This window comes from Leuciscus leuciscus (assembly GCF_965113295.1).
Source record: "Leuciscus leuciscus genome assembly, chromosome: 15".
Lineage (NCBI taxonomy): Eukaryota > Metazoa > Chordata > Actinopteri > Cypriniformes > Leuciscidae > Leuciscus > Leuciscus leuciscus.
The window spans coordinates 36,498,501-36,526,474 of NC_138739.1; the positions used below are offsets into that span (position 1 = coordinate 36,498,501).

General features: G+C 37.1%; 1 protein-coding gene and 3 long non-coding RNA genes across 8 annotated transcripts in view; 3 read left to right on the plus strand and 1 right to left on the minus strand.

The window, feature by feature from the left end:
• LOC309475240 overlaps positions 1-27,974 on the minus strand; it is an 83,589-nt gene that overhangs the window by 22,542 nt on the left and 33,073 nt on the right. The gene's annotated exons all lie outside the window — the stretch shown is intronic.
• On the plus strand, positions 80-27,926 carry LOC309475204 (uncharacterized protein). 3 transcript variants are annotated; one of them, XM_082137909.1, is made up of 5 exons: positions 80-238; positions 2,449-2,492; positions 2,655-2,978; positions 26,758-27,078; positions 27,220-27,926. In XM_082137909.1, the coding sequence occupies exons 1-5, from the start codon at positions 228-230 to the stop codon at positions 27,303-27,305; spliced, it is 786 nt and encodes a 261-aa protein (XP_081994035.1). In that variant the 5' UTR covers positions 80-227; the 3' UTR covers positions 27,306-27,926. The 3 variants fall into 3 exon arrangements, with proteins under 3 accessions (XP_081994035.1, XP_081994034.1, XP_081994036.1); XM_082137908.1 differs by lacking the exons at positions 80-238; positions 2,449-2,492; positions 2,655-2,978 and adding exons at positions 20,635-20,666; positions 23,192-23,235; positions 23,398-23,721; XM_082137910.1 differs by lacking the exons at positions 80-238; positions 2,449-2,492; positions 2,655-2,978 and adding exons at positions 20,948-21,083; positions 23,192-23,235; positions 23,398-23,721.
• Positions 4,196-11,423, plus strand: LOC309475247. 3 transcript variants are annotated; one of them, XR_014197572.1, is made up of 6 exons: positions 4,196-4,678; positions 4,769-4,796; positions 4,949-5,186; positions 5,593-5,756; positions 8,099-8,193; positions 9,653-11,423. It is a non-coding gene; the product is annotated as an uncharacterized lncRNA (long non-coding RNA). The 3 variants fall into 3 exon arrangements; XR_014197573.1 differs by having other exon boundaries at positions 4,196-4,523; XR_014197574.1 differs by lacking the exon at positions 4,769-4,796 and having other exon boundaries at positions 4,196-4,523.
• On the plus strand, positions 16,620-17,625 carry LOC309475241. Its single transcript, XR_014197566.1, has 2 exons — positions 16,620-16,768; positions 16,900-17,625. It is a non-coding gene; the product is annotated as an uncharacterized lncRNA (long non-coding RNA).

Consider the following 27,974-nt stretch of genomic DNA (forward strand, 5'->3'; position numbering starts at 1 on the left):
TTTATGGAACTACCAATGCACTTCTATAGGATCTGAAATGTTACTAGCTGTCGTAAAACTGACACTGTTTACCGTTACACGCTTCAACAACATGTCCTCAATGACGTGAACACTTCCCAATCACACCGCGTTTCTTCTTCTTCTTTAGCCATTCTTTTATAAATACGCCAGACAATTTAAGAAACCTTTTAAAGATTAGGTATATTTGTTATTGAACCTTTTAAGTTATGATAATCAGGTATGTGAACTGATTTATTTTCATGTCACACTGCATTATATAAAGATGGTAACTTTAGCGGCTAAATGCTAACTGCTTAAAATATTCTAAACGTTATCAGTGTAGCCCACATACCACCCGATACTGAACAAATATAAATAATGAGATTAACAATTTAAATGTTTTTTTGTTTGTTTTTTGTGAAAAGTTAAGGGGGAAAATACTGAAATGTTTTAGTTTCTGAAATGTTCGAAGACTTTTGACTCCACCCGACTGCTGGAGCCGGTGGAGAGTAACACGACTAGCATGTTTGAACTGTGCAACTGTTTCTATACACACTGATACTGTGACTATAAGACTGTGTCCTCATTAATGTGGATAATATAATAACTTTTGTTTTGAAACGCTGCTCGTCTACACTAGCACAATGCTCTTTCAAGCATTTTCCGAAAGTTGCTTCTCCACACAGAAACATCTGGAAATGCTAAATTCACCTTATTGTGTATCTGTTAAACATAAAAGCTCACTGAGAAAAAGATTCTGATTGATGTGAACAGAAGTTATCTTGGCATTATGTAGTTTCTGACATTATGGGCCCAGTTGCAACAAACCCCTCAGGTTAAGAAAGCCATTAGTTGTAGCTGAACTTTAGGAGTTTCTTGCTACCTGGTGCTGAATTAAATATAATCTAATAGCTTGTGAGCATACAAATCCAAACACTACATTTGAGCATATCATATATTTTACCTAGCCTGGTAATACCAAACTCTGCTACTTCGCTTTGCTTCGTAGACAGAGTCTGGAAGGTCAAAATAGAAAAGCATTTCCTTGTCGCTTGTCTGAAGTTTAAAATCATTGGTTACCCGTAAGCCAATCACATAACGTTTGGTTATGACGTGTGTTATGCGCTGGCTCAGCCGCATCTAGCTTCCACTGTAAACACATGTATGATGCGAAAACAAAACCATCGAGCGAAATACCTGAGTGAACATGGCTGTGAACGACTTTTGCAGATTATGTGAAGTAAATCTACGCATCCACGGTACAATCAGCGTCTACGTCACGGCTCTCAGCCCGCCCTCTGTTCGTTGATTGGCCGGCTGTTTTCAGGCTGGAGGAAAACTGATAGACAGGTCGCTATCTCAGACTGAGTACAGAAGCGAACTGAAACTTAGCGGAAGTACGAAGTCTGACGTAGTCAGGCTATATTTTACCTACAACAACTAAGAACAAACTATTGATATCTTAACTTACCCCACATAAGTTAAACATGCGTAATGAATGCCTCTATTGACTGGCCTACTCTATCTGTCCGACACCTGAGCTCTAACGCGGTGTTCACACGAGCGTCTGTGTTACGCTTCTCATTTACTTTGAATGGGTGAAGTCATGCATTGCCGAACTGAATTGTGACTTCTGTTGCATCTCTGGCGTTGCTCATGGCAGAAGTTGAAAACTTTTTTAGTGCCAGTGCAGGCGTCAGCCAATCAGATCGCTTATGCAAATTCCCGCCAATTGGTATTTGCATAGACGATCTGATTGGCTGACGCCTGCATTGGCACTTGAAAAGTAGAAAAGTTTTCAACACCAGTGACGCGACGAAACGGAAACCACAATTCAGATCGGCTACGCATGACATCACACCATTGACACCATTGGAAGTAAATGAGAAGCGTTTCACCCCTACAGATGTATGAATGCAGCATAATAGAGGAAGAGGAATAGAGAAGGGGCAGATATGCATTTGACTGTGACATTTTCTGTACATTTGACGTCAAACAGACTGGGCCATCTGACCAATCAGAGCAGAGTAGACCAATCACAACAGACTGAACCATCTTACCAATCAGAGCAAAGTAGACCAATCACAACAGACTGAACCATCTGACCAATTAGATCAGAGTATACCAATCACAACAGACTGGGCCATCTGACCAACCAGTGCAAAGTAGGGTCACAGAACGGAGGGATTTAGAGAGACTGAATCCTTTATCAAACCATTTAAGACATGGAGAAAAGAGGTGTCAGTGTCATTCTGTTTGTACTGTGGAAGCTTCTGTCACCAAAACAAATTCCTTGTTTGTGCAAACACACCTGCAATAAAGCTCTTTCTGATTCTGATTACAATAATGCACTAATCAAACAATGGACTTAAACAGTTTAACAGCAGGACTGTGACTCTTATTTTACATTGCTAAAAGTAAATATTTCAATTATTTCTGTGTTTACAGGTGCTGTATTGTTTTAGTTCCTCTGTTAATGGTGTTTAATGAAGGTGAGCACTAAAGGATCTTTACAGGGTCAATGACGTGTAAAAGTGTCCATGATAAAGAAAAGGAAACATCTGTAAAATATCTAGTTTAAAACACAAGCATTAATTAATGTCTTTGCATTAAAACCATGTTTGTTTATTATTATAACTTCTCTCTGTTTTCAGCGTCTCTGGTCACTGTTGAGGGTTTAATCGGAGGTTCTGTCGTTTTACCGTGTTCGTCTGAAGCACCTCCGATTACAGTTCAAGACATCACAATTAATTGGATATGCAATGACAACCTGAAAGTGTTTGACATTATTAAGGGTAAAGGCTCTGGACAAGGACAGGATCAATCATACAAGAACAGAGCTGAAACCTTCCCTGAAGAGTATAAGAAAGGAAACTTCTCACTCAAACTCAACAATCTTCAGTACAGTGACAGAGGAAAGTACCAGTGCTACATCGTAGAGGAATCAATTATCAGGACTTTAGAGCTTCTCATCGAAGGTTTGTGATATTTTTTTAGGTTTCAAAGCATGTACAAAGTCATTGAACATGTTTTTTTGCTGTTTTTTTTACCGTTTTTTTTTTCTTGTTGCATTTACACGGCTTTAACCAGCAGACGTCCTCAGCATCCTATGTTTTGAGTAAAGCTGGTGTAATCGATCTAATAATATAACTGTGAACTTAGCTGAATATAGTGAAATAATAACACTTGGTCCTTTTCACTGCAACTTCAAAGGCAGCAAGAAAGTGTTGTGGAAACGAGCGCTGGATGATACCTGAGGTAATACTTCTCACCATTTATTCAGAGGATATGAACGATTGTTTTCCATTTCCTTTTTCTTGAAAAGGGGCTTGACTTGTCAAACAGTGGTGGATTTTTCTGGACCTCGGCGATTAACTTCTCCGCAATGTCGTCTGCCATTTTAAATGCGCGAGACCTTTGTTTAAATTCAAGTGGATTCTGATTGGCTGTCAGTGTTTTATCGTTCAACAGCTGGAAAAAAATCGTTCCGAAAGTGATCCCAATGAACGATATCGTTCCTCATATCTTTATCGTTATAGTTGTGGTGTGGACTCTGCTATTCTTTAATATGGAGAACGACTTTTAGAACTAGGCTATATCTTTATCGTTATCTTTATAGTTATCGTCCTTGGTGTGAACGGGCCTTTAGAGTTTGGGTTAGTAGAATAAGTTGACATGTAGATGCAAGTTACTTATACCCATACAAAAATGTAATATATGGCCATATATGTATATTATATTTTAAATAGCATGACATATATCTATACATATATTTGACTTATCTGAGAACACAATATATGCCTGCAACATATATCTATACATTTGACTTATCTGAGAACACAATATATGACTGCAACATATATCTATACATATATTTGACTTATCTGAGAACACAATATATGCCTGCAACATATCTATACACATATATTTGACTTATCTGAGAACACAATATATGACTGCAACATATATCTATACATATATTTGACTTATCTGAGAACACAATATATGCCTGCAACATATATGAACATTTATGTGTCCAAACATGTGAAGAAAATATTTGAGTTCATCCATATGATACCATATGTCTGCATATATTACAGTATAGTATTGGTTTCTCACATATATAGACAACATTAATTATAAATATGTGACATACATATTTGTTTTCCACATATTTAATAAATGTATGTAAACATACACTGTAACCCTTTACTGTAAATTTACAACGAATTTCTTACAGAATTGTACTGTATTTCCATAATACAGAATTAAGCTGTATCTTTTACAGAACAGCTGTAAATATACAGCACATTTCTGTTTTCGTCCTGATAAATTCGTTATATAGGATCATACCATCATACTGACTGAAAAGGCATTGCATTGTGGGATTGATTTCTTTCGCGCTCAATTCAGTTCAAATGTGACGCGTCATGCGAGCAGACAGTAACTTAGGCAGCTACAACAGGCAAACTTGTTTTGTCAGCGGGATTCAACTGAACAAGATAAACAATGTCTGCGAATCTGTGAGCAATTTTAAAGCTTTTTTGAGGTTCGGTTCGGTTCGTGTTTCAAACATTAGTTGCCTGTGACGCAGCAGAAATTTGGTTTGATTTTGCGAACGCGGTTTACTACCGTGGCCGCGCAAGCAATTCACTGACTCTGTTCACCTGTTTACCAAGTAACGTTAACTTCGACATTTCATATAATAGGCAACCTTTACCATGCTATTTGCATGACGTGTATTTGATATATATATTTTTCGTTTTAGGCTTTGTAATCTGATGGCCATTGTTAATGTAAGTGCTTTTAAGTAGTGTTACAGTTATAGTCTATGTGGTAAAAAAAATGCTGTCAAATTCTGTCAGGTCTGTGATCGTGCTTTTGAATCGTTGTCAGAATTTTGCTAGCACATGAAAATCCATGTTCCTAATGCTGTTTTCAAATGTAGTGGCCTATTCCTGATTGCCGTCCCATGGTCCTACAACTACTCCCTAATTCAAAGAAGTTAGACGGTGTTATCCTTCAAGCAGATAAGTAGAGATTATTAAGCAAATCTCATTAATTTGTAATATGTTTTGGTTCTGTTGATCAAGGTTGTGCTGTCCTTTTTAAAAATTGTTTCAGGAATTTGCATCGCTGATGTCCAGCAATCTACATTTGCCAGAAAGTCCACGATTTATTTCCTGGTATGTAAACATTAAAGGGGTAGATGAAATCTAAAATGAAAAGCCATCATTTACTCACCCCACTGCAAAATATGTTTTTCTTAATGTTTTTCTTAGTGTTTTTATTTTGTTTCCAGTCCAGATATCTACAATTCTTACATGAAGAAGCATTTAATAGACACGTAAAAATTGTCTTGTTTTCTGAAAGAATAAGTCAAAATTAAGTGCTTGAATGCTTAAAACAAACATAATTATATGCCAGTGCATTTTAGCATTCTAACCAATTTTAATTTTTAGTTGAAAAATTTAATTCATAGAACTATGAATAGGCAACTACATCGGACCACAGTGGAACCCACAGTAGTTATTTTAATTATTAATATTATTTATTTATTCTTTTTTATTTTATTTTTTTATTCCATTACAGGTCCATCTCTAAGCAACCAGTGCTGGATATTAAGTTTGGAAGGTCAAGGTGTGTGTGAAGGCTCACAGCCTGACTTCATCATTGGCCTGGCAGCGCTGTTTGCCTCCTCCTATGAGTTCAGCTTGCAGTACCAGGAAGAGGCAGCACCTTGAGTTTGTTCAGAGGTTAGTCATTGGCATATTTGCCATTCATATATATATATATTAGACTGAATTGTGTCACTAACCTTGACTTGACAGTATTTATTATGTTGACTACTGGTATGAACAATATGGCCCTGGTTTCCATACAGGGCTTAGCTTAAGCCAGGTCTAGGCATTAATAAAATTAGGGTATTTAAGCAGCTTTTATAATAATGTATCATAAAAAAAAAAAAAACATTACTGGTGTGCATCTTGATATAAAACAGTGGCAGTCATATATTTTAAGATATGTCAGTGCAAGTTGTTTTCAGTTGAAGGATTAGTGAAAATTCTGTCATTAATTACTCACCCTCATGTCGTTCCAAACCTGTGATGGTGCGTTCACACCGGACGCGAATAGCGCGTCAGGCGCGAGTGATTCCAATGTTAAGTCAATGCAAAGACGCGTTACGCGCGTAAAAAATTCCTGCGGCGCGAATGAGGCGTAGAGCGCGGCGCGGAAGACGCGAATACGCCTCATTCGCGCGTCAAGTTCGCGCGAATTGAGCGTCTGGCGCGTTAAGCGCGTTACGCGCGAATGTTTTATGTAGTGCTTTTTGTGCATTCTCGTGTTTGACGCGAATTCGCGTCTGCCACCCGAGTTGAAAAATCTGAACTTCTGCGTCAATTCGCGCCGCGTTAACCAATCAGGAGCCTGCTTGCTGCTGTCACGTGGTGAAGTGACAGTTTACAATGTTATTTTATGTTTGGCCTCAATAAATTATTTTGTAATATGACTAAAATGCACAACAAAGCAAATCTTTCACATAAAAACTCGATTTCAATATATGAGAGATACTCATTTTGTATTGAATGCTATTTATTCCATATCTATTCTAGATTATATGAAACATTATTATTCTAATGTAAAGACAACAAACACAATTTAGTGTATAAAAACAAAAATCACAGGACAGGTTTCACTTTTGGAGGCTGACTCCATTTATTATCAAAACAAAAATAAATGACAGATTAGGTGGGTGCGGGCGAGGGTGAACCTCGCGCCGGGCTGTAGAGCGCGGGCTCGTCAGGCAGCGACCACTCGAGGCCGAGGCCTTACGGCCTACGCTGTCCTCGTCAGCGTCCTCACCGTTAGGTCCACCAAACCTAGCTCCTGGAGCAAATTGTGAAACTCCTGAAACCCTCCGGAGGGTCTGGTGGACCCGAGTACAGCGACGATGTCCCCTACGCAGCTGTTTCTGCTCTCCAGAGCATATACGAGCGGTGACTCTCTCGATTAATGCTAATGCTAATGCTCGATAAACATCTAAAAAAGATGGCCGCCAAAACTTTCACCTCTGACGCGCGTAAATTTCGCTTCAAACTTTTGTTTTTACGCGCGTTAGACACGCGAATTAACACAAAGTGGTCAAGCGTCAAACTAGACGCGGCAGGCGCGAATTTGACGCGCTATTCGCGTCCGGTGTGAACGCAGCATCAGACCTTCGTTCATCTTCAGAACACAAATTAAGATATTTTTTATGAAATCTGAGAGGTTTCTGAACCACCCATAGACAGCAATGTCTTTGCAACTTTTAAGGCCCAGAAAGCTAGTAAAAACATTGTTTAAATAATCCATGTAACTAGTGCAACCTTAAAGGAGAACTCTGGTCAATTTTAACATTGAGCTAATTTTTTTGTAAATTTGGAGTGCTGTCAATACAGAGAACAACGACAAAAATCGGTGTTGCCTACACCGTGTTATCCTCTTTTTAAAATTTGCACCCTGTTGACTTCAATGGGGCAATGTTTAAACCTGCTTTTAGCCTCTTAATATCCTTGATGTGTCATACAAGTGCCCAGCCATGTGAGTGATTCCTTCAGCGTGAACACGGGTGAATCTGACTGCAGTAGATGTGAAAGATATCTTGTTGAAACATCTACAAATGTCCATATATAGGTGAAAATGCCCCTTGAAATCAATTTAAGGTGGCAAATATTACCCCTTAATAAAAAAATGTTAATTTCTGTCACTGCTGTAAACTGACTACTGCATAGAATATGAAAAATATGAATATCTTTGTCAGTCAGCTGTCAACAGGCCTAAACAAGCCATGGCACCAAGCACAGAAACACAATCAGTAAAATGTTATCTAATTATTATCAAGAAAACGTTGAAAATATCGATCGAGACATATTTTGTCAATATTGCACACCCCTAATGCATGGTATTAATTTTGATTTCTTCGGGTCTTAAAAAGGTCTTAAAAAGCCTTAAATTTGACTTTAAAAAATGTGCAGAAACCCTGCTTCATAATATTTAGGTTGAACCACTGTAGCTATATATTTACCAATGTTTTTACCACTGTTCTGGGCTTTGACAGTTGCAATGATATTGTTATCGATGGAAGGACAAAACTATCGGATTTCATCAAAAATATCTTCATTTGTGTCCCGAAGATGAACAAAAGTCTTGAGGGTGAGTAATAATGACAGAATTAAAATTTTTGGGTGCAAACATGCATTTTAGTCTGGTAAATCATGTTGTCATATATGCAATAAACATTGCAAGGCTTGCAATTGAGTTTTATTTCTGTCACAAATGTTTGGGCTGGATTCTGGCAGTGTGTGCTCTATATAAACGGAGTCTAAAGACTGCCTTTCCACTGATACTCTGATGGCACCTGATGAGGGGATGATATTGTTAATGAGCTGGGTGATGAGTACACAAAAGTTGTAGAATAAAACTTTAAATCTGGCAACCCCACTTCCAAAAATTTAGTTAGTTGACAGTGTGCATGTAAACAGACACATTGAGTTGATGTATTTTACCAGGGCAGAAAAAATATCAGTTATTGATCACTAGAGATGCACCAATTACAATTTTCTGGGCCGATTCCGATTTTTCTTTAAGTTTGACCTGCCGATACCGATTTTAGCCGATTCCGATTTCATTTTTTCTAACCACTTTACAGCACACACAAATATTTATTTTATATCTTTTCTGTAATAGAACATTTTACAATTTGCATAGTACATATTTTTTTGAACAGATAAACACTATAAAATAGAACTATATAAATTATACTCCAGGTGTGGGTAATTCACACACATCTAAAGTGCAGTGTTATGGAAGAACCATTTCAATATCCAATATTTTTTTTTATATATGTATTTAGCAAACTAAACGTCTGTATGAAAACAGGGAATGGCAATAAAATAACATAAATCAAAAATAAAATAAATATAGCCTTGCAGTATAAAGATATTTCTCAAAGCACACACACACAGGCCTATTGCAATCACTTGTACAAACTGAATAATAAAACAAGTTTAAATGGGTACATTTTCTATAAATATTAGTCTTCGTTTTCTTTTCTGACATTGCCTACTCCAGTTCTGTGCATTTTGGGCACTTTTTTTGTGAAAGGCTATTTTGTCCATCAAAAGTGTGCTTTCCCTTTAATTGAGCGTGAGCAGTGCAGCAAATAGACTCGGCGCCGAAACACGCGCTTCACTGCGCGCGACGCTCCTGCTCCCGTTGTGAAGGCACTCATTGATTAACATGCACGCCGAAAAAAAATACGCGCTTGCGGTCTGAACAGACGTAATTCACTAGGTTTCCTACATGTTTGTTCCGTGTGCACGTTTGATGCTGATGTTGCGCGATGTTAATCATGCCCGAGTGCATTTGACCGGCATAAAATCGACATTTGTCAGACTGACCGGCCGATCGCCGGTCACGGCCGATCACGTGAAAATCGGCCAATTCCGGTCACCAGCCGATCAATCGGTGCATCTCTATTGATCACAACATCCAACATTGCATTTTTTTTTTTTTTCATGTTCAGTTTTAGACAGCTTTTGTGCTGTCTCTCTTTGTCAAAATATATACACTTAGTTAATAATATTTAATTGTTGTTTTTTCTGCCTTTTAGACGCTTTCTTGACATCAATCCTGAACGTGGATCAAAAACAAAGAAAGGACAAGTAACTTCAAAGAAAACTGGCCAAGTTGTGCAAAACAAGAACACCACTGTAAGCCTACAGGTGTCCTCACTTCTGCAAAACCTTGCAGACTTTGAATGGGATTTCGTTTGCACTTTTATGGACTTCAAAAAAGAAACAGCATACAACTTCCAAAACAACAGGGTGGGTGGGGCTTACCAAAGATTGAGAATTATGTACTGTCTATTCATGCTAGAATTGTTTCAGTGTGGGCAACTGAACATGATGTGACACCTTGGCTTGAGATTGAAAAAGTAATTAGCCAACCCTTCTGTCTTATAAACTTATTAGATAAACAGGCAAGAGAACTGCCACCCGCTGTTAAAGACAATTACCTAATTAATAATGTTATCAAGACATGGAGTATTTTAAAGAAATTATTTGGGAAGTCTCAGGCTCTTAACTTTCTTACAATTCTGGTAGATATCCCAGATTTAACAGTAGAGGGCGCTGGTCTCAATCTCAAGTCTTGGCAAGAAGCTGGTATTAGGAGAATGTATGATCTGTGGGACAAAGGTAAATTCAAGACATTTGAAGATATAAGATCTCAATATAATATACCTGCCAAAGATTTCTACAAGTATCTCCAGATCAGGCACTACGTAAAATCAAAGACTGGATCCCTGGAGCTACCAACGAACTGTTACTTGCTTGAAAAAACTCTACTGGACTGTCAGAAACGTGGACGTTTTGTGTCTAGATTCTACTCTGAGCTACAGACTCTAACAGTAGACAAACTGAAACACTTACGAACAACTTGGAATATGTTGCTTAAAATGTCAATTGACTCTGAGTCGTGGGAGGAAATAGTAATACTGCCCTCTAGAATATCAATCTGTAATAGATACAAAGAAATGCAGTTCAATATTCTACATAATGTTTACATATCACCTTATATATACAGCAAGTACACTCCAGGTGTTTCTCCGAACTGTCCTAAATGTAACGCAGCTAAGGGCACTAGATATCACTGTCTTTGGGAGTGCAAGAACATCAAGGTATTTTGGCAGGCAATATGCAGGGAAATCAGTTTGGTGATTGGACAGACAGCCCCACTCAGCCCACTCATGTGCCTACTGGGGCTTATACCTGACCCTCTGAGAGCTCACAAAGAGACTGTTCAGTTTCTCTTAATGCTGGCTCGAAAGGCTATAATGATCAAATGGGTTAGTAGCGATGCCCCCTCTAATCAGATGTGGAAATCTCTGATATCAGAAGTTGTAACTCTAGAAAGATTGAGGTATTGTCTCAATGGTAAATCGCACATGTTTAAAAAATGGGAGAATATTCTAAAATGTTTGAAGATTAAAAGGTCATAAACACAAACTGGATAAAATGTAGGCACAATCATATGATGAGATGCTGTATGTAATTTTGTTTTCTGTGCTGTTTTTTTTTTTTTTTTGGGTTCTAATATGTTTTGTTTGAAATAACAAAAATGTTTAATAAAAAGAATATAAAAAAAAAGAAACAGCATTTCACTGTAGTTATAAAGCTTGGAAGAGCAGGACATTTTATAATAGAACTCTGATTGTATTCGTCTGAAAGAAGAATGTCATATACACCTAGGATGACTTGAGGGTGAGTAAATCATGTGCTAATTTAAATTTTTGGGTGAACTATTCCTTTAAGTGCTAACTGTTACCTGTTTGTTGTTAAGTGTTAAAATTGCATTTTATGTTTAAAAAGTAATTCAGCCAAACTTGTTCACAGATGGCATTTTAACTAAATAAATGTTTTAAAACCCAGAAAATTTTGTTTTCTTTTTCCTAGTGTGACTACTCTTATGAAACCTTAAAGTATAATATTTTAATTATGTAATAATAAAAGCAGTATTCCCTGTAAAAATACAATTTATTGCTGTCGACAAGTTTAATAATGTAAAATGTGGTATAATTGGTAATTACAGTGGAGTACTGTAAATGCTGTTTACTGTAGTAGTGTTGTAAAAATACAGCATGTGGATGGCAACCCAGCTGCCAGTATTTTACTGTAAATTTACAGTGAAAAGTTTTACAGTGTACATGCATGTGATACTGATGCATTTTTAAAGCTGTGGCATATGGTTATGGTACTTTGTGGATGTATTTGTCAAAAATGACAAAGAAAACACTGCATTATTGTATTAAAATACTATATTTGGTATTCACACAATAGACAAAATCTCCAACTATAGGCATTTAATTTCAAGGCATTCAGATTTGTATCCCTAATATATGTGAAAGTATGTACTATAGAAATAAGTACATATATGCATGTATACATATATGCGTCTTACATATATTTCACATTTATGTGCATATACGGGAAAATATATGGCACTTACATGAAAACGGCCATTTTTTGCTATATTTTGAAATATATGTTTCATATATGTCTATGTGTTTTACATGTATGAATTTTGCATATATTCTCATATATGCAGCAGACATACATGGGCACTAACATTATATATGTAATTTACATATATTGACATCAGGGATGGAAATTAACTTTTTTGTCCACAGGCCACTGTGGCTGGTGGATTTAAAAATCTACCAGCCACTCAATGTTTTTACCAGCCACTTTCTTGTTTTTAACCTACCATGTGTAACTGCATGTGAAAATTAATACTACAAGATCTACAATACTTAAGCAGTTTATTTAATCTCAAGTCTCAATTAAATACTGACATTTTCTCTTTCGTTCTTATACACACACCAGGCAAGGCATTATGGGTGCGATAGTAGGCCCACCCACTTCACTTTTCAACAGGCCCACCCAAAACTTGTCTTCAAACAAAAAAACCTTTAATATATTCTAATTTTGTCAAGAACTATAAAAAATCGTCAATAAGATCATAATTTGTGCTAAAATAGTCTAAAGCTGGTTATGTCTATCTTGATGTTTCTGCGCAAATTCAGCAGACGGGTTTGTTCCGATCAGAGCTCGTGAGTGGAGAGCGCATTTCTATATATTCCGCTCCGCTCGCTCATTCCGCAAGGTCGCTCGCTCAACCCAGAATGGCCTGATCCTGGTTCGAAAATATGTGGAATAGGGCTGCCTCCGACTTAAAAAAAATTCTGGTCGACTAGTTGTTGTTCATTTAAGCCATTCGTGGACAAATCGCTCCTATCCCTTGTGCATTGTTCAAATTTACAACCTTTCGTTATGTTCGTGGCTGAAAACAGCCACTACTTTAAACTGCTGTAAAAATGTATCAGATAAATATTTTTTTCAATTTTTTTTGCATAAATCTATTAATCAACCTCAGTCCTGCTCAAAAATACTAAATGTTTAAAAAAAAATCAGGATTTTAACTCTTTAATTGCCAAATTCGTAAATGATGTCACTGATTTGGGGAAAAAAACGCACAAAATGACTCATTTTCAATATAAAATGTGATTGTGGACTGGATTTTTTTTTACCTTTTATCACAGTCTTGGACATGTCAAAGATTAGAAACAACATTGGTTTTGATGCATTGTTAGTTTTTGTGCAGCATCAGATTTGAACTTTTTCTCCCTCATTTACTGTTCGTGGCTGTTTTTGCCCCATTGACTTCCATTATAACCACATTTTTTGATTGCAAAGCCATGACACCATATAATCATGCATTTTTTATTGTTGGTGGTTTTCCCTGTTGGGAAGAGGTAAAATTTGTAATTTTTACTGTTGATAACCAGGTGGAACCATTAACCCTTTAGATAGGCCTGTGCAAAAAAAAAGCTTAGTTTCTGGCTTTTACATGGAGTTATATGGAGTTTATAAGGAGTATAATAGCATGAAAAAGTAAGTGTGTGTGTGTGTGTGTGTGTGTGTGTGTGTGTGTGTGTGTGTGTGTGTGTGTGTGTGTGTGCGTGCGTGCGTGCGTGCGTGCGTGCGTGCGTGCGTGCGTGCGTGCGTGCGTGCGTGCGTGCGTGCGTGCGTGCGTGCGTGTGTGTGTGTGTGTGTGTGCGTGTGTGTGTGAACTCACCTTGATGCATCTGAGAAAATCAAAATATGCACCTCAGCTCTCAGATCTACATGGAGTAAACAAAAACAAAGTAAGTGTATTTATGCATCTGCTCCCTTTTGATGGTGAGAAATGCAGACTAAACAAAAACAAAGCAAGTGGATTTAAACACGTACATGCAAGCCTGCTGGTCATTTGATGGTGAGAAGAGCAGCAAGCAACATGAGAAAGGGCTTGACTTGTAGTGAAGTTTTAGAGATGATTATGGAGCCTGACCCCTCCAGCGAGCTGCAGGATGTATCGTCTTCTCCCTCTGACACCACAGACTCAGGAGAGTCAGATCCTGATTTGGATGTGGCACCCTCATCATCCTCTCTAGCTTCCACTGAAGGCGAGGAGGATTCGGAGGATCCTGGATCTGGCTGGATTGGGAGAAACGGCGAAGTGTGGTTTTCCACCAACGCGGAGACAACTCCCTTTCTTCAGCCTGCCAGAGGCGTGACTCCAGGGCCGACGCGCTATGCCTTCGCAAGGGTCCAGAACATGGATTCCGTGTTCAATCTGTTTTTTACGGAGGAGATGATTGACCTCATTGTCAGCATGACTTGCGTCAACACATACATGTTTGTACAGTCATACAAACATGTATGACTATGCCTTGCGATGGCATAGCGCGTCGGCCCTGGAGTCACGCCTCTGGCAGGCTGAAGAAAGGGAGTTGTCTCCGCGTTGGTGGAAAACCACACTTCGCCGTTTCTCCCAATCCAGCCAGATCCAGGATCCTCCGAATCCTCCTCGCCTTCAGTGGAAGCTAGAGAGGATGATGAGGGTGCCACATCCAAATCAGGATCTGACTCTCCTGAGTCTGTGGTGTCAGAGGGAGAAGACGATACATCCTGCAGCTCGCTGGAGGGGTCAGGCTCCATAATCATCTCTAAAACTTCACTACAAGTCAAGCCCTTTCTCATGTTGCTTGCTGCTCTTCTCACCATCAAATGACCAGCAGGCTTGCATGTACGCGTTTAAATCCACTTGCTTTGTTTTTGTTTAGTCTGCATTTCTCACCATCAAAAGGGAGCAGATGCATAAATACACTTACTTTGTTTTTGTTTACTCCATGTAGATCTGAGAGCTGAGGTGCATATTTTGATTTTCTCAGATGCATCAAGGTGAGTTCACACACACACGCACACACACACACACACACACACACACACACACACACACACACACACACACACACACACACACACACACACACACACACACACACACACACACACTTACTTTTTCATGCTATTATACTCCTTATAAACTCCATATAACTCCATGTAAAAGCCAGAAACTAAGCTTTTTTTTTGCACAGGCCTATCTAAAGGGTTAATGGTTCCACCTGGTTATCAACAGTAAAAATTACAAATTTTACCTCTTCCCAACAGGGAAAACCACCAACAATAAAAAATGCATGATTATATGGTGTCATGGCTTTGCAATCAAAAAATGTGGTTATAATGGAAGTCAATGGGGCAAAAACAGCCACGAACAGTAAATGAGGGAGAAAAAGTTCAAATCTGATGCTGCACAAAAACTAACAATGCATCAAAACCAATGTTGTTTCTAATCTTTGACATGTCCAAGACTGTGATAAAAGGTAAAAAAAAATCCAGTCCACAATCACATTTTATATTGAAAATGAGTCATTTTGTGTGTTTTTTTTCCCAAATCAGTGACATCATTTACGAATTTGGCAATTAAAGAGTTAAAATCCTGAATTTTTTTTAAACATTTAGTATTTTTGAGCAGGACTGAGATTGATTAATAGATTCATGCAAAAAAATTTGAAAAAAATATTTATCTGATACATTTTTACAGCAGTTTAAAGTAGTGGCTGTTTTCAGCCACGAACATAACGAAAGGGTAGTAAATTTGCCCACAGTGTACTGTTGAGTTTTTGAAAAATTTCACAGCATTTTCCCAAAATATGTGTCAAAATAAGATTTGTCACCAAAAATCATTCCATTTGCTGAAACACAGAAAAAGTTATGGCCAAATTTAGACTCAAAAATACCCCATAGTGGATGAAAACATCCCCAACAGCACATATATTATTTTAATTATGCTTAAATAGGCTATAGCCTACAGGATAATGCGCGTTTACGTAATATAGCCGCACTCAAGCGCACGACCTATATAACATAAAAGCATAAAGCATAAGCATAAAGCTTGCCACAAAGAACCGGTAAAAGTAATGAAAATGAATGTGTCTAAAATAGCAAGGAGACATTTAATTATTTATTAATAAACTGGTGTTTTGCGGATTCGCCATGAACGCCAGAGAGAAATGCACATTTCATATGAATTTCACAATCAGAGAGCCTATTTCTTTTGGTTTTTAATATTTTCGTTTAAAAGTAGACATTTCAAGCTTTCTGTAATATATAGCCTATATTTCTCAAATCTGTGAGGCACAAGCTTCGGCGCCCTCCAGTTCACATGCAATGCAAGTGATCATGCCGGCGCCTTATTACATTGTCTGCTATATATTTTCTTCTTATTTATTAAATACAGGCAATTCGTTGATAAAACATTGATCAAAATTAAGATACAATTTATACAAAACGAAAATCTTTTAAAAAGAGTCTTTCTACAAAACAAAACTCAATGAAGTGGTCAAAATCATGTCTTACATGTCATGTCTCCAGACATATTTGCGCATCTCATGATGTATCATATCTTTCTCGGCGAACAGCGCCTCTGCCTCGCGAGTGGATGATAGCCCTGAAGACGCCTAGCAATGGTAGGCTATACCTTTAGTGGTAGTATAGGTACCTTTAGTTAAATTATACCTCAAGAGACTTCGTAGCGCACTAAGAGACAACGGTATGATGCGTAATGGAGATTCCAAAGCGCTCTTCTTTGGTCAGAACCATGGAGAGCGATCGCTGATGTGACCTTCGACAGGATTCAGTGTTCAGGAACAGAACTGAAACCTTCCCTCAGGAATATCTGAATGGAAACTTCTCACTCAAACTCTACGATCTTCAATGCAATGATACGGGAATCTACAAATGCTACATCACGAATGAATTACTAATTCAAAGTGTGAAACTAGGTTTGTGAAAAAGAAGTTTGATTCATTTAAGCTAATAATGTTAAGATGATTTTAATTGAGAATGAGATCGTTTTTGAGAACACAATGAAATATTTTCATCTGTTTAACTCCATTGTCTTTGTGTCCACCAGAAATAAACCAAGGAGCTCAATCGAGATCTGAGAAGATTTTACTTGTAGTGCCTTTTCTTTCTGTTTCCATTCTGCTCTTTATGTAAGCACTGACAGAAGGAACTACAGTATAGCAATGTGTTTGTTCTTCTTCAACAACCTCAAAACAGCCGGCTGAGATCCTCACATCTTCTGAGAAACAGCTGAAGACGTTAAGCCACCATCTTAAACTGATGAAACTGGCACTGCAGCCTTCAGTAACAATTCAGTTATTCCGCATATTAGCTAAATAGTTTTTAATCATATGTTATTGTTTATTTTATTTATTTTATACTCAGTTTACTTTTGACTAACTTGCCATGAAGACAGACTTGCTGCAGACAATGCCGTTTTACTTTTGGCCAAAATATTTTTTTATGCATTTATGTTTTTTTGGTGTTTGTTTTTAATTTGTTTCATAGTTGTTTACATTTCACTGGAAGTCATTTTTGTGCATTTAAAATACAGATAAGTTGTTGAAGATGCTTTTTATATACATATATAAGCAGCAGGAGGCTAAAAAAATTATCTGAAACCCAAGTGGATTTACACAAACTGAGAAAGTCAAAAAGTGTTTGTTTGTGCCCCGCTCTCCCCTACTTCAGGCTCTGTAAAAGGTATAATTTTCCTGTTATCATTGTAAAGCTGCTTAGAAAGATCTGTATTATATAAAGTGCTGTATAAATAAAGGTGACTGTTCTTCTTCTGTTGTCAATTGTTAAAGGATGTTTCATTCTTAGAAAAATTTTCAATGTGGTTCAATATAAAACCCTATAGTGTTCTTGACTCAACTTTAAAGAACCCTTTATGATGAAAATGTTCTAAATGAGCAGAAATGTCAGTATTAACTACAGTAAAAAGTGTTACAACTATAGCCCTAATCTTATGGTCCGGTTAAATTCCATTTCACTTGGGAAGTGATTTTGGAAATGACTGGAAAAGATATCAGGACCTGATTACTATTTTAGTATTTTTCAGCCTTTTTCTAGTGTGCTCAAGCATTTCAGTGTTCTGTGAAAAATCACACAGAGATTGTAAGTCTCTGCATAATGTTTTAATAATTTACAGGACAAAACTAGTTTAAAGTATAAAGGTAATGTTTGATTTGCAACCAGGTTAATTAATGTTAAAGGACATAACTTGTTTCATACGAATAGGCAAATACTGATTTTACTGGATATACAACATTTACTCCAAACTATAACCTTAATGATAAAAAAAGAAATATCATAGGGAGGGTTTTTATTTCCTCATTTACTTCTACTGGACCCACAAAAATAAGACAACATTCTATAAGACGACATTGACACAATTTTGTGACAATGTTTTATTCTAGGCTCATTATATTTAGGCTGAGTCATTTTTCATATGTTTGTTTGTTGTTTTAAAATGTTCCCTTTTTTGCCTAGAATAAAATGTGGAGTCAAGGGTAATGGTTGATACAAAAAAATAAAAAATTTGAGTGTAATATGCTGAAGTGTAATATGCTATGTGTTTTTCCTGAGGTTTAATTCATTGGACCATAAAACAACATGTTGTCAAATACTTTAAAAATTTTAAGTTTTGCATTAATTGATATGTTTAGTAAATTCATATGATGTAACAAATCTAAATGTTAACGCTGTTAAAATGGGTGCATCTGATTGGTCACGTGCGTCTTGTTATCAGGGAGTTCTCGGGATTCGCTTCATTCTCAGTAAAGCTATGATTGTGAAGCATCGCATTTTGAGTGTTTACTGATAAACATATGGGCTACTACATAAATTTGGAGGCACTGCTGGTAATATTGTTGGGTGGTCTGACTCCTTCATCAGTGAGAACCACCCAGTCACTTTCATCTCTACTTACTTATTTTAAACACTCTAATTGTCCCTCTCAATAATTGTTCCAGACCTTTTCTGGACTGTGTGTTCATGTGCCGGTGAAGTTTACAACTTATTTCACCTTACACAAAACGTAGTTTCCCCATTCCTATACTGCGCCTAGTCAAAGATTTAGATGATGCTACAATATTCTTCACAAGGCTGGAATTTACAACGCTATCTCACAACCAATTCGTACAAGTGAGTATGAGGTGTCTAAACCCCCGTGATTGGTAGGTGTACAGGTGGGGTCAGGGGTAGGTCATTCGTATGAATTCGATTTAGCAACAATCGTGCAAATTCGTACGAGTGAGGTCGTATGAATTGCCGTAAAATCGGGTTGGAATTTACCAAGCTCAATGTAGCGCTAACACCCAACTTTATTACGTCCCAGGAGTTTAATCGATTCTGGACATTGACTCTTGAAATGCCTCTGAATTGAAGAATAAACTTTTTGTGGAATCAAGTCCCAGCCCTACTCCATATTTCCGTGCACAAAGATAATTTTCTGGAGCCGTTTTCTCGGAAATCTGCAGCTTGTGTACATGATAGTTGGGGTTTGAGGGCCTGAACTACAGTCCTATAGAGGAAATCAGCAGCCTAATAAAAAATGGAGACTAGCACAAAGTATTTATGTTTTGAAAATACAAATATACCGAACCTAAATGTATTTAAATACAAATACATTTTATTGTTTTTTTTAAAGGCTTTAAATGACAAAATAGTATTTTGTATTTCAAATAGGCCTCCGTATTTCAAATGTATCTGAAATAATCACTATATGAACTGACTATTACAGACGTTCGCGTGACAAACTTACGTCGTAAAAACATCCCGCCGGAACAGCAAATTACATATTGCTTTTTTTTTTTTTTTTTTTTTTTTTTTTTATTGAAAATTTCAAGAATTACAAACAAACATGGCTGCATAAAATCAGTTTCTTCAGAATAAGATACAACAAAAATATAGCCAGAGGGAGCAGCTCTCAATACAAACAGTAAATATATATGTAGTCTTAGTAACAAGAATGAGGATGAGACATTCAAATAAAAATAAATAATAATAAAAAAAAAAATATAAAAAAAAAAAAAAAAAAAAAAAAAAAAACATATAAGGGGAGAATTCAGTCATTGTTCAGCTATTAACCTCAGTTGGGAAGTGTTTTAGGGTATCATATATTTTTTGTGCTTTAGGACTTTTCAGAGTTTTTAAGGATTTCATATACAGCTTAAATTCATTTAAAAAAACAACAAATTTGGGAGATGATTTTACAATTCTACATTTGTGAATAAAGAATTTAGCTAGACATACAATTGTATTAGTACAGAGCTCATCACCCTTGCTTTGTAATATCAAACCAAATGTTATGTCATCACAGGAGATAGAGGTTGGGAATGAAGATATCTGTTGCTTAACCCATTTATGTATATCACACCAAAATATCTGTATCACATTACATGAGAAAAACACATGGTTCGTAGTTTCGACATCAATTTCACAAAATGTACATGTATTATCATCTATACCAAGCAAATTACATATTGCTAACATATTGACTATCCAAATATTAGACGTTTTGCTATGGCGGTTTGACTCTGATCACACTAAGTACGAAATTTACCCATATAAAACGCGCATATAAGTTCGTAAAATCGTGCACTTTTTTTATACATATAATCGAAACTGCGCTTAAAATGCGAAAACAAAACAGGGACGTAAACCTCGTGAACCGGAACTGATTTTAGGGTCATTCAGACTGTGGTGTTGATCAGAGCTCCTCCTCAAGGCGATCCTCCGAGTGAAGCTAAAAATATGTGACGGCAGCCGACAAGGAGCTAGGAGAGAGTCTGTTCTGTTTGAATGGAAGTCAATGGAGGATTTGCCTCAGTACGCGAAATTAACTAATTTTCTGTTGTCACGTAAAAAACGTATCCTTGTCCGCCAGTCTTTAACATATTTGCTGTTAAATATCGACTTCGGAGAGAAATGTATTTTGAGTTTACTACGAAAAACAACTGTTTTATGAGAAAAGTCAGAAACTATTTTACGACAGGTTTGAATTATTTTACGGCACTACCAATGCACTTCTATAGAATCTGAAACGTTACTAGCTGTCGTAAAACTGAAAGTGTCACAGTTTACCGTTACACGCTTTCAATAGTGTTGAACATCTCCTCAATGATGCGAACACTTCCGAATCACACCGCGTTTTAGCCATTCTTTTATAAATGCTCCACACAATTTAAGAAACCTTTTGAAGATTAGGTATTTTTGTTATTGAACCTTTTAAATCATGATAATCAGGTATGTGAACTCATTTATTTTCATGTCACACTGCATTATATAGATAATAGCCTACATGGTACTTGGGCTAAAGCGGCTAACGTTAATTGCTTTAAAAAAATCTAAACTTTATCATTGTAGCCCACAGACCACCCGATACTGGACAAATATAAATAATAAGATAAACAATTAAAATGTTTTTAGTGACGAGTAAAGGGGGAAAGTACTGAAATGTTTTAGTTTTCTGAAATGTTCGAAGACTTTGACTCCACCCAGACTGCTGGAGACTAACACGACTAGCTAGCAGCTAGCATGTTTGAACTGTGCAACTGTTTCTATACACACAAATACTGTAACTATAAGACTTTCTCCTCATTAATGTGTAAAAAGATAATAACTTTTGTTTTGAAACGCTGCTCGTCTACTCTAGCACAAGGCTATTTCAAGCATTTTCCGAAAGTTGCTTCTCCACACAGAAACATCTGAAAATGCTAAATTCACCTTATTGCGTAGGCTATATGTTAAACATAAAAGCTCACTGAGAAAAAGATTAAAATTTATTCTGATTGATGTGGATGTATAAGTTATCTTGGCATTATATGTAGGCCTAGTTTCTGACATTCTGGGCCCAGTTGCAACAAACCCCTCATGTTAAGAAAGCCATTAGTTGTAGCTGAACTTTGGAGTTTCTTGTGACCTGGTGCTGAATTAAATATAATCTAATAGCTTGTGAGCATACAAATCCAAACACTACATTTATGCATATAGATTATAGATTTTATCAAAAACAACTAAGAACAAACTATTGAAAACTTAACTTACCCCACATAAGTTAAAAACATGCGTAATGAATTTCTCTATTGACTGGCCTACTCTATCTGTCCGACACCTGAGCTCTAACACTGTGTTCACACGGGCGTCTGTGTTAATGCTTCTCATTTACTTTTGTCGGTGTTAACGCTTCTCATTTACTTTGAATGGGTGACCTCATGCGTTGCCGAACTGAATTGTGGCTTCTGTTACGTCACTGGCGTTGCTCACAGCAGAAGTTGAAAACTTTTGTAGTGTCAACGCAGGCGTCAGCCAATCAGATCGCTTATGCAGATACCCTAGCACAGACGTTAGCCAATTGCATTTATGCAATACCGGAAAAGTAATAGGCTTGTTCGACTTGAACCGGCGCTGCACAAACCGATCGGTTTATGACATCAAAGTACCGCGAGAGCAATTCAAAAGCATAAGGAGCCGTCTGCTCTCTATTCGCTCTCTCTGTATTTTGATGTCATTCACCGATCGGTCTGTGCAGCGCTGGTTCAAGTCGAACAAGCCTAATGTGACGCGTTACGCTGCATCACAAGGGGCATCGGCGTCAACACTTGATGGAGGGCGTGTCTGAAGCTTGGGACTGACACGGCCATCATAGTGACAACAGCCAATCACATTACTTTTCTGGTGTTGCATTAACGCAATTGGCTAACGTCTGTGCTAGGGTATTTGCAGAGACGATCTGATTGGCTGACGCCTGCATTGGCACTTGAAAAGTAGAAACATTTTCAACTTCTGCCGCGAGCAACACCAGTGACGCGACAAAACGGAAACCACAATTCAGATCGGCTATGCATGACATCACCCATTGAAAGTAAATGAGAAGCATTTCACGCCTACAAATGTATGAATGCAGCGTAATAGAGGAAGAGGAATAGAGAAGGGGCAGATATGCATTTGACTGGCCATCTAACCAGTCAGAGCAGAGTAGACCAATCACAACAGACTTGAACCATCTGACCAATCAGGGCAGAGTAGACCCATCACAACAGACTGGGCCATCTGACCAATCAGAGCAGAGTAGGGTCACATAAAGGAGGGATTTAGAGAGACTGAATCCTTTATCAAACCATTTAAGACATTGAGAAAAGAGGTGTCAGTGTCATTCTGTTTGTACTGTGGAAGCTTCTGTCACCAAAACAAATTCCTCGTTTGTGCAAACACACCTGCAATAAAGCTCTTTCTGATTCCTATTACAATAATGCACTAATCAAACAATGGACTTAAACGGTTTAACAGCATGAATGTGACTCTTATTTTACATTGCTAAAAGTAAATATTTCAATTCTTTCTGTGTTTTACAGGCGCTGTATTGTTTTAGTTCCTCTGTTAATGGTGATTAATGAAGGTGAGCACTAAAGGATCTTTACAGGGTCAATGACGTGTAAAAGTGTCCATGATAAAGAAAAGGAAACATCTTTAAAATATCTAGTTTAAAACATAAGCATTAATTCATGTTTTTGCATTAAAACCATGTTTGTTTATTATTATAACTTCTCTCTGTTTTCAGCGTCTCTGGTCACTGTTGAGGGTTTAATCGGAGGTTCTGTCGTTTTACCGTGTTCGTCTGAAGCACCTCTGATTACAGTTCAAGGAATCACAATTAATTGGAAATGGAATGATAGAGTGAAAGTGTTTGACATTATTAAGGGTAAAGGCTCTGGAGAAGGACAGGATCCAGCATACAAGAACAGAGCTGAAACCTTCCCTGAAGAGTATAAGAAAGGAAACTACTCACTCAAACTCAACAATCTTCAGTACAGTGACACAGGAAAGTACCAGTGTTACATCGTAGAGGAATCGATCATCAGGACTGTAGAGCTTCTCATCGAAGGTTTGTGATATTTTTTTTGGTTACACAATCTCGATTGGTCCACTTTAGACATTCTATTCACTATAAGTAATTTCAATTTATTTATATTCTCATTTAACTGACTCTCATTAGAGCATTATGGCTTGTTTCCACTGAGCGGTACGGTACAGTACGGTACGGTACGGTTCGGGTCGGTAAACCATGAATCGGCTAGCGTTTCCACTGCCAATAGTACCCTTACTTGATAGGCGTGGTGTAGCCTATGCCGGAAAGAAGCGATCGACGTCATTTTCGCGCGAAGAAGAAAGCAACATAAGCAACATAAGCAACATAAACATAAACAACAACAACAATGACTGACAATGACACTGACATACAGCAGATCTTGTTCTTGCTTCTCGGCGTGTTTGTCACAAGAAGACAAGTGCCGACATTAGGCGTTTCTCAATAGCAAGTCTGACTCAGGAGAAAGACTCCCGAGGACGCGAGTCCGGTAATTCTGCAAATGGAACCGTCCATAATAGTCCGAAATAGTTCTTCAAAGCGTTACTCGACTCGCTCTGTTACTCCGATTATCTCTGTATGTATATTTTAGGCAACAATAAAACGAACTATGTTATAGAACAACACTCTGCCTCTTTTCGTTTTCATTAAAGAAATCTTAAACATTATAGCCACACAAATGTAGTTCAGGCAATGCGTATTGATTATATTCACTATTTACTGTATAACAAAAGAAATATAAAACACAACCCTGCCTCTTTTCGTTTAAATATAATATAAAAATATTAAACATTTTAATATGGTTCAGGCAATATGTGCATTTGTTCTAAACAGCAGATGTTGCAGTAAACAACATTACAGATCATCTTCATTGTATTAAAATTTAAAATGACAAAACTCAACCCAGTCTCTTTTTGTTAAATTTCAGTTTGATCAATATTAGCCATTATTAAAGTATAAGTAAAAGGTACAAGAAGCTATACAATAAGAAATAAAGCAAACAATTCAGTCAAACATACAAAGTCAGCGCTCTAGTCTAACCATACAACGGTAAAGTTAAATAGCTTAAATATGTAAAGTTATGAAACTTCACTCAGCCCTCAGCCAAAACGATTGGCCAGGGAACAAATTATAGATTCACAAGACCAAATATCGCCCGTTAGATTTAAACAAGACAAATTATATCTCATGTTTAACCACTACAGAGACGCCAGAGTCAGCGACAAACGTCAGAACGACTAGCCGAGGAAAGGCTGTTCCAGGCGGGGTACATGAGCGCCGAGCGCCCTGTGATCGCCTGGATCTCACAACCTGGATCAAATTTTCATAAATCTTTATAAATAAACCACAGATTTGAGCTTTAAACAACTACATTCTCACCTGAAAAACTCTTAAAACCACATTTCGTGACACAAAAACAGTAGTATTATATTTCAACTGTATATTAAAAAATGGCACTTCTTATGTTGTCATTCCCCTTGTAGCACGCACAAGTGACGATACTCTGTCAACCAATCAATGTTCTGCATCCTATGTATTGAGTCTAGCTCCACCCTTTAGTACCGTAAAAACTAAACTTCCTCCCAACGGAAGGGTACCGAAAAAGTGGTACGGTTCGGCATTTTGGTACCATTCACAACTTTTGACAGTGGAAACGGAAATAATTGCGTACTGTACCGTACCGCTCAGTGGAAACGAGCCATTAGTAGACTGTAGTAGTCCGTTAGGTTAGAGTTTGGTGTTAGAGTTTGGTGTTAAGGGCCGTTCACACCAAGCACAATAACTATAAAGATAACTATAACGATAACTATATTTGCGCCCACACCAACGAACGATAACGGTCTGTTTAATCTATGGTGCGCGCTGCGGTTTCAAAGCGTGTACAACGTCATTGAAATTTTTTTTTTTTTTTTTTTTTTCTTGTTGCATTTACACAATTATAACCAGCAGACGTCCTCAGCATCCTATGTTTTGAGTAAAGCTAGTGTAATCGATCTAATAATCTAACTGTGAACTTAGCTGACGTTGTCAATATAGTGAAATAATAACACTTGGTCTTTTTCACTGCAACTTCAAAGGCAGCAAGAAAGTGTTGTGGAAACGAGCGCTGGATACGTGAGGTAATACTTCTCACCATTTATTCAGAGGATATGAACGATTGTTTTCCATTTCCTTTTTCTTGAAAAGGGGCTTGACTTGTCAAACAGTGGTGGATTTGTCTGGACCTCGGCGATTAACTTCTCCGCAATGTCGTCTGCCATTTTAAATGTGTGAGACCTTTGTTTAAATTCAAGTGGATTCTGATTGGCTGTCAGTGTTTTATCGTTCAACAGCTGGAAAAAAATCGTTCCGAAAGTCAAGTCAAGTCAAGTCAAGTTTATTTGTATAGCGCTTTTCACAATACAGATTGTATCAAAGCAGCTTCACAGTATTAAATTAAAATAATACAACAAAGTTTGTTTCAAGAGGAATTTATTGATTGATAAAATTAAATTAAATATCCCCAAAATATCCCCAACTGAGCAAGCCAAAGGCAACAGTGGCAAGGAACCGAAAAACTTCATCAAGTGACCTAATGGTGTCCTAAAACTCCATCAGGTGACCTCAACAAACCGAAAGTGATCCCAACAATATCATTCCTCATATCTTTATCGTTATAGTTGTGGTGTGGACTCTGCTATTCTTTAATATGGAGAACAATTTTTAGAACTATATCTTTATTGTTATCTTTATAGTTATCGTCCTTGGTGTGAACGGGCCTTTAGAGTTCGGGTTAGTAGAATAAGTTGACATGTAGATGCAAAGTTACTTATAGTCAGTAGAATGTCTTTTCTTCTTTTTTTTTCAAGTCACATGTGCCAAGCTCTTAAAAATTTATTTTTCTATTCATTTTGGTTTTCCAAAACTTTTATACTATTATCCAAAAAGTAATGAGGTGTAACAATCAAGTAAATATAACAGTGTATACAACTATATATTTTTTAAAAGGCTAGATATGTTTTCAAGTTAAAATTATTTTATTTTTTTTATTATTATTATTTTCTCTGTTTTCAGTGCCTTCCCAGAACCCAGTTGTGGGTGATATTGGAGGTTCTGCTGTTTTACCTTGTTCGTTACCTAGAAAACGTCCACTTACAACTGAAGACATAACAGTCACTTGGAAACACAATAAGACCCTGAAAGTGTTTGACATTATTAAGGGTAAAGTCTCTGTGAAAGAACAGGATTCAGTGTTCAGGAACAGAACTGAAACCTTCCCTCAGGAATATCTGAATGGAAACTTCTCACTCAAACTCTACGATCTTCAACACAATGATACGGGATTCTACAAATGCTACATCACGAATGAATTACTAATTCAAAGTGTGAAACTAGGTTTGTGAAAAAGAAGTTTGATTCATTTAAGCTAATAATGTTAAGATGATTTTAATTGAGAATGAGATTGTTTTTGAGACACAATGAAATGTTTTCATCTGTTTCTACTGAATCTAATGCCTTTGTCTTTGTGTCCACCAGAAATAAACCGAGGAGCTCAATCGAGATCTGAGAAGATTTTACTTGTAGTGCCTTTTCTTTCTGTTTCCATTCTGCTCTTTATGTAAGCACTGACAGAAGGAACTACAGTATAGCAATGTGTTTGTTCTTCTTCAACAACCTCAAAACAGCCGGCTGAGATCCTCACATCTTCTGAGAAACAGCTGAAGACGTTAAGCCACCATCTTAAACTTATGAAAATGCAGTAACAATCAGTAACAGTTCAGTTATTCCGCATATTAGCTAAATAGTTTTTAATCATATATATATGTTATTGTTTATTTGATTTATTTTATACTCATTGTTTACTGTTTACTTTTGACAGACTTGCTGCAGACAATGCCGTTTTACTTTTGGCCAAAATATGTTTTTATGCATTTGTTTTTTTGGTGTTTGTTTTTAATGTGTTTCATAGTTGATTACATTTCACTGGAAGTCATTTTTGTGCATTCAAAATACAGACAGGTTGTTGAAGATGCTTTTTATATACATATATAAGCAGGAGGAGGCCAAAAAAAAGGTGGATTTTACACAAACTGAGAAAGTCAAAAAGTGTTTGTTTGTGCCCCGCTCTCCAATACTTCAGGCTCTATAAAAGGTATCATTTTCCTGTTATCATTGTAAAGCTGCTTAGAAAGATCTGTATTATATAAAGTGCTGTATAAATAAAGGTGACTGTTCTTCTTCTGTTGTCAATTGTTAAAGGATGTTTCATTCTTAGAAACATTTTCAATGTG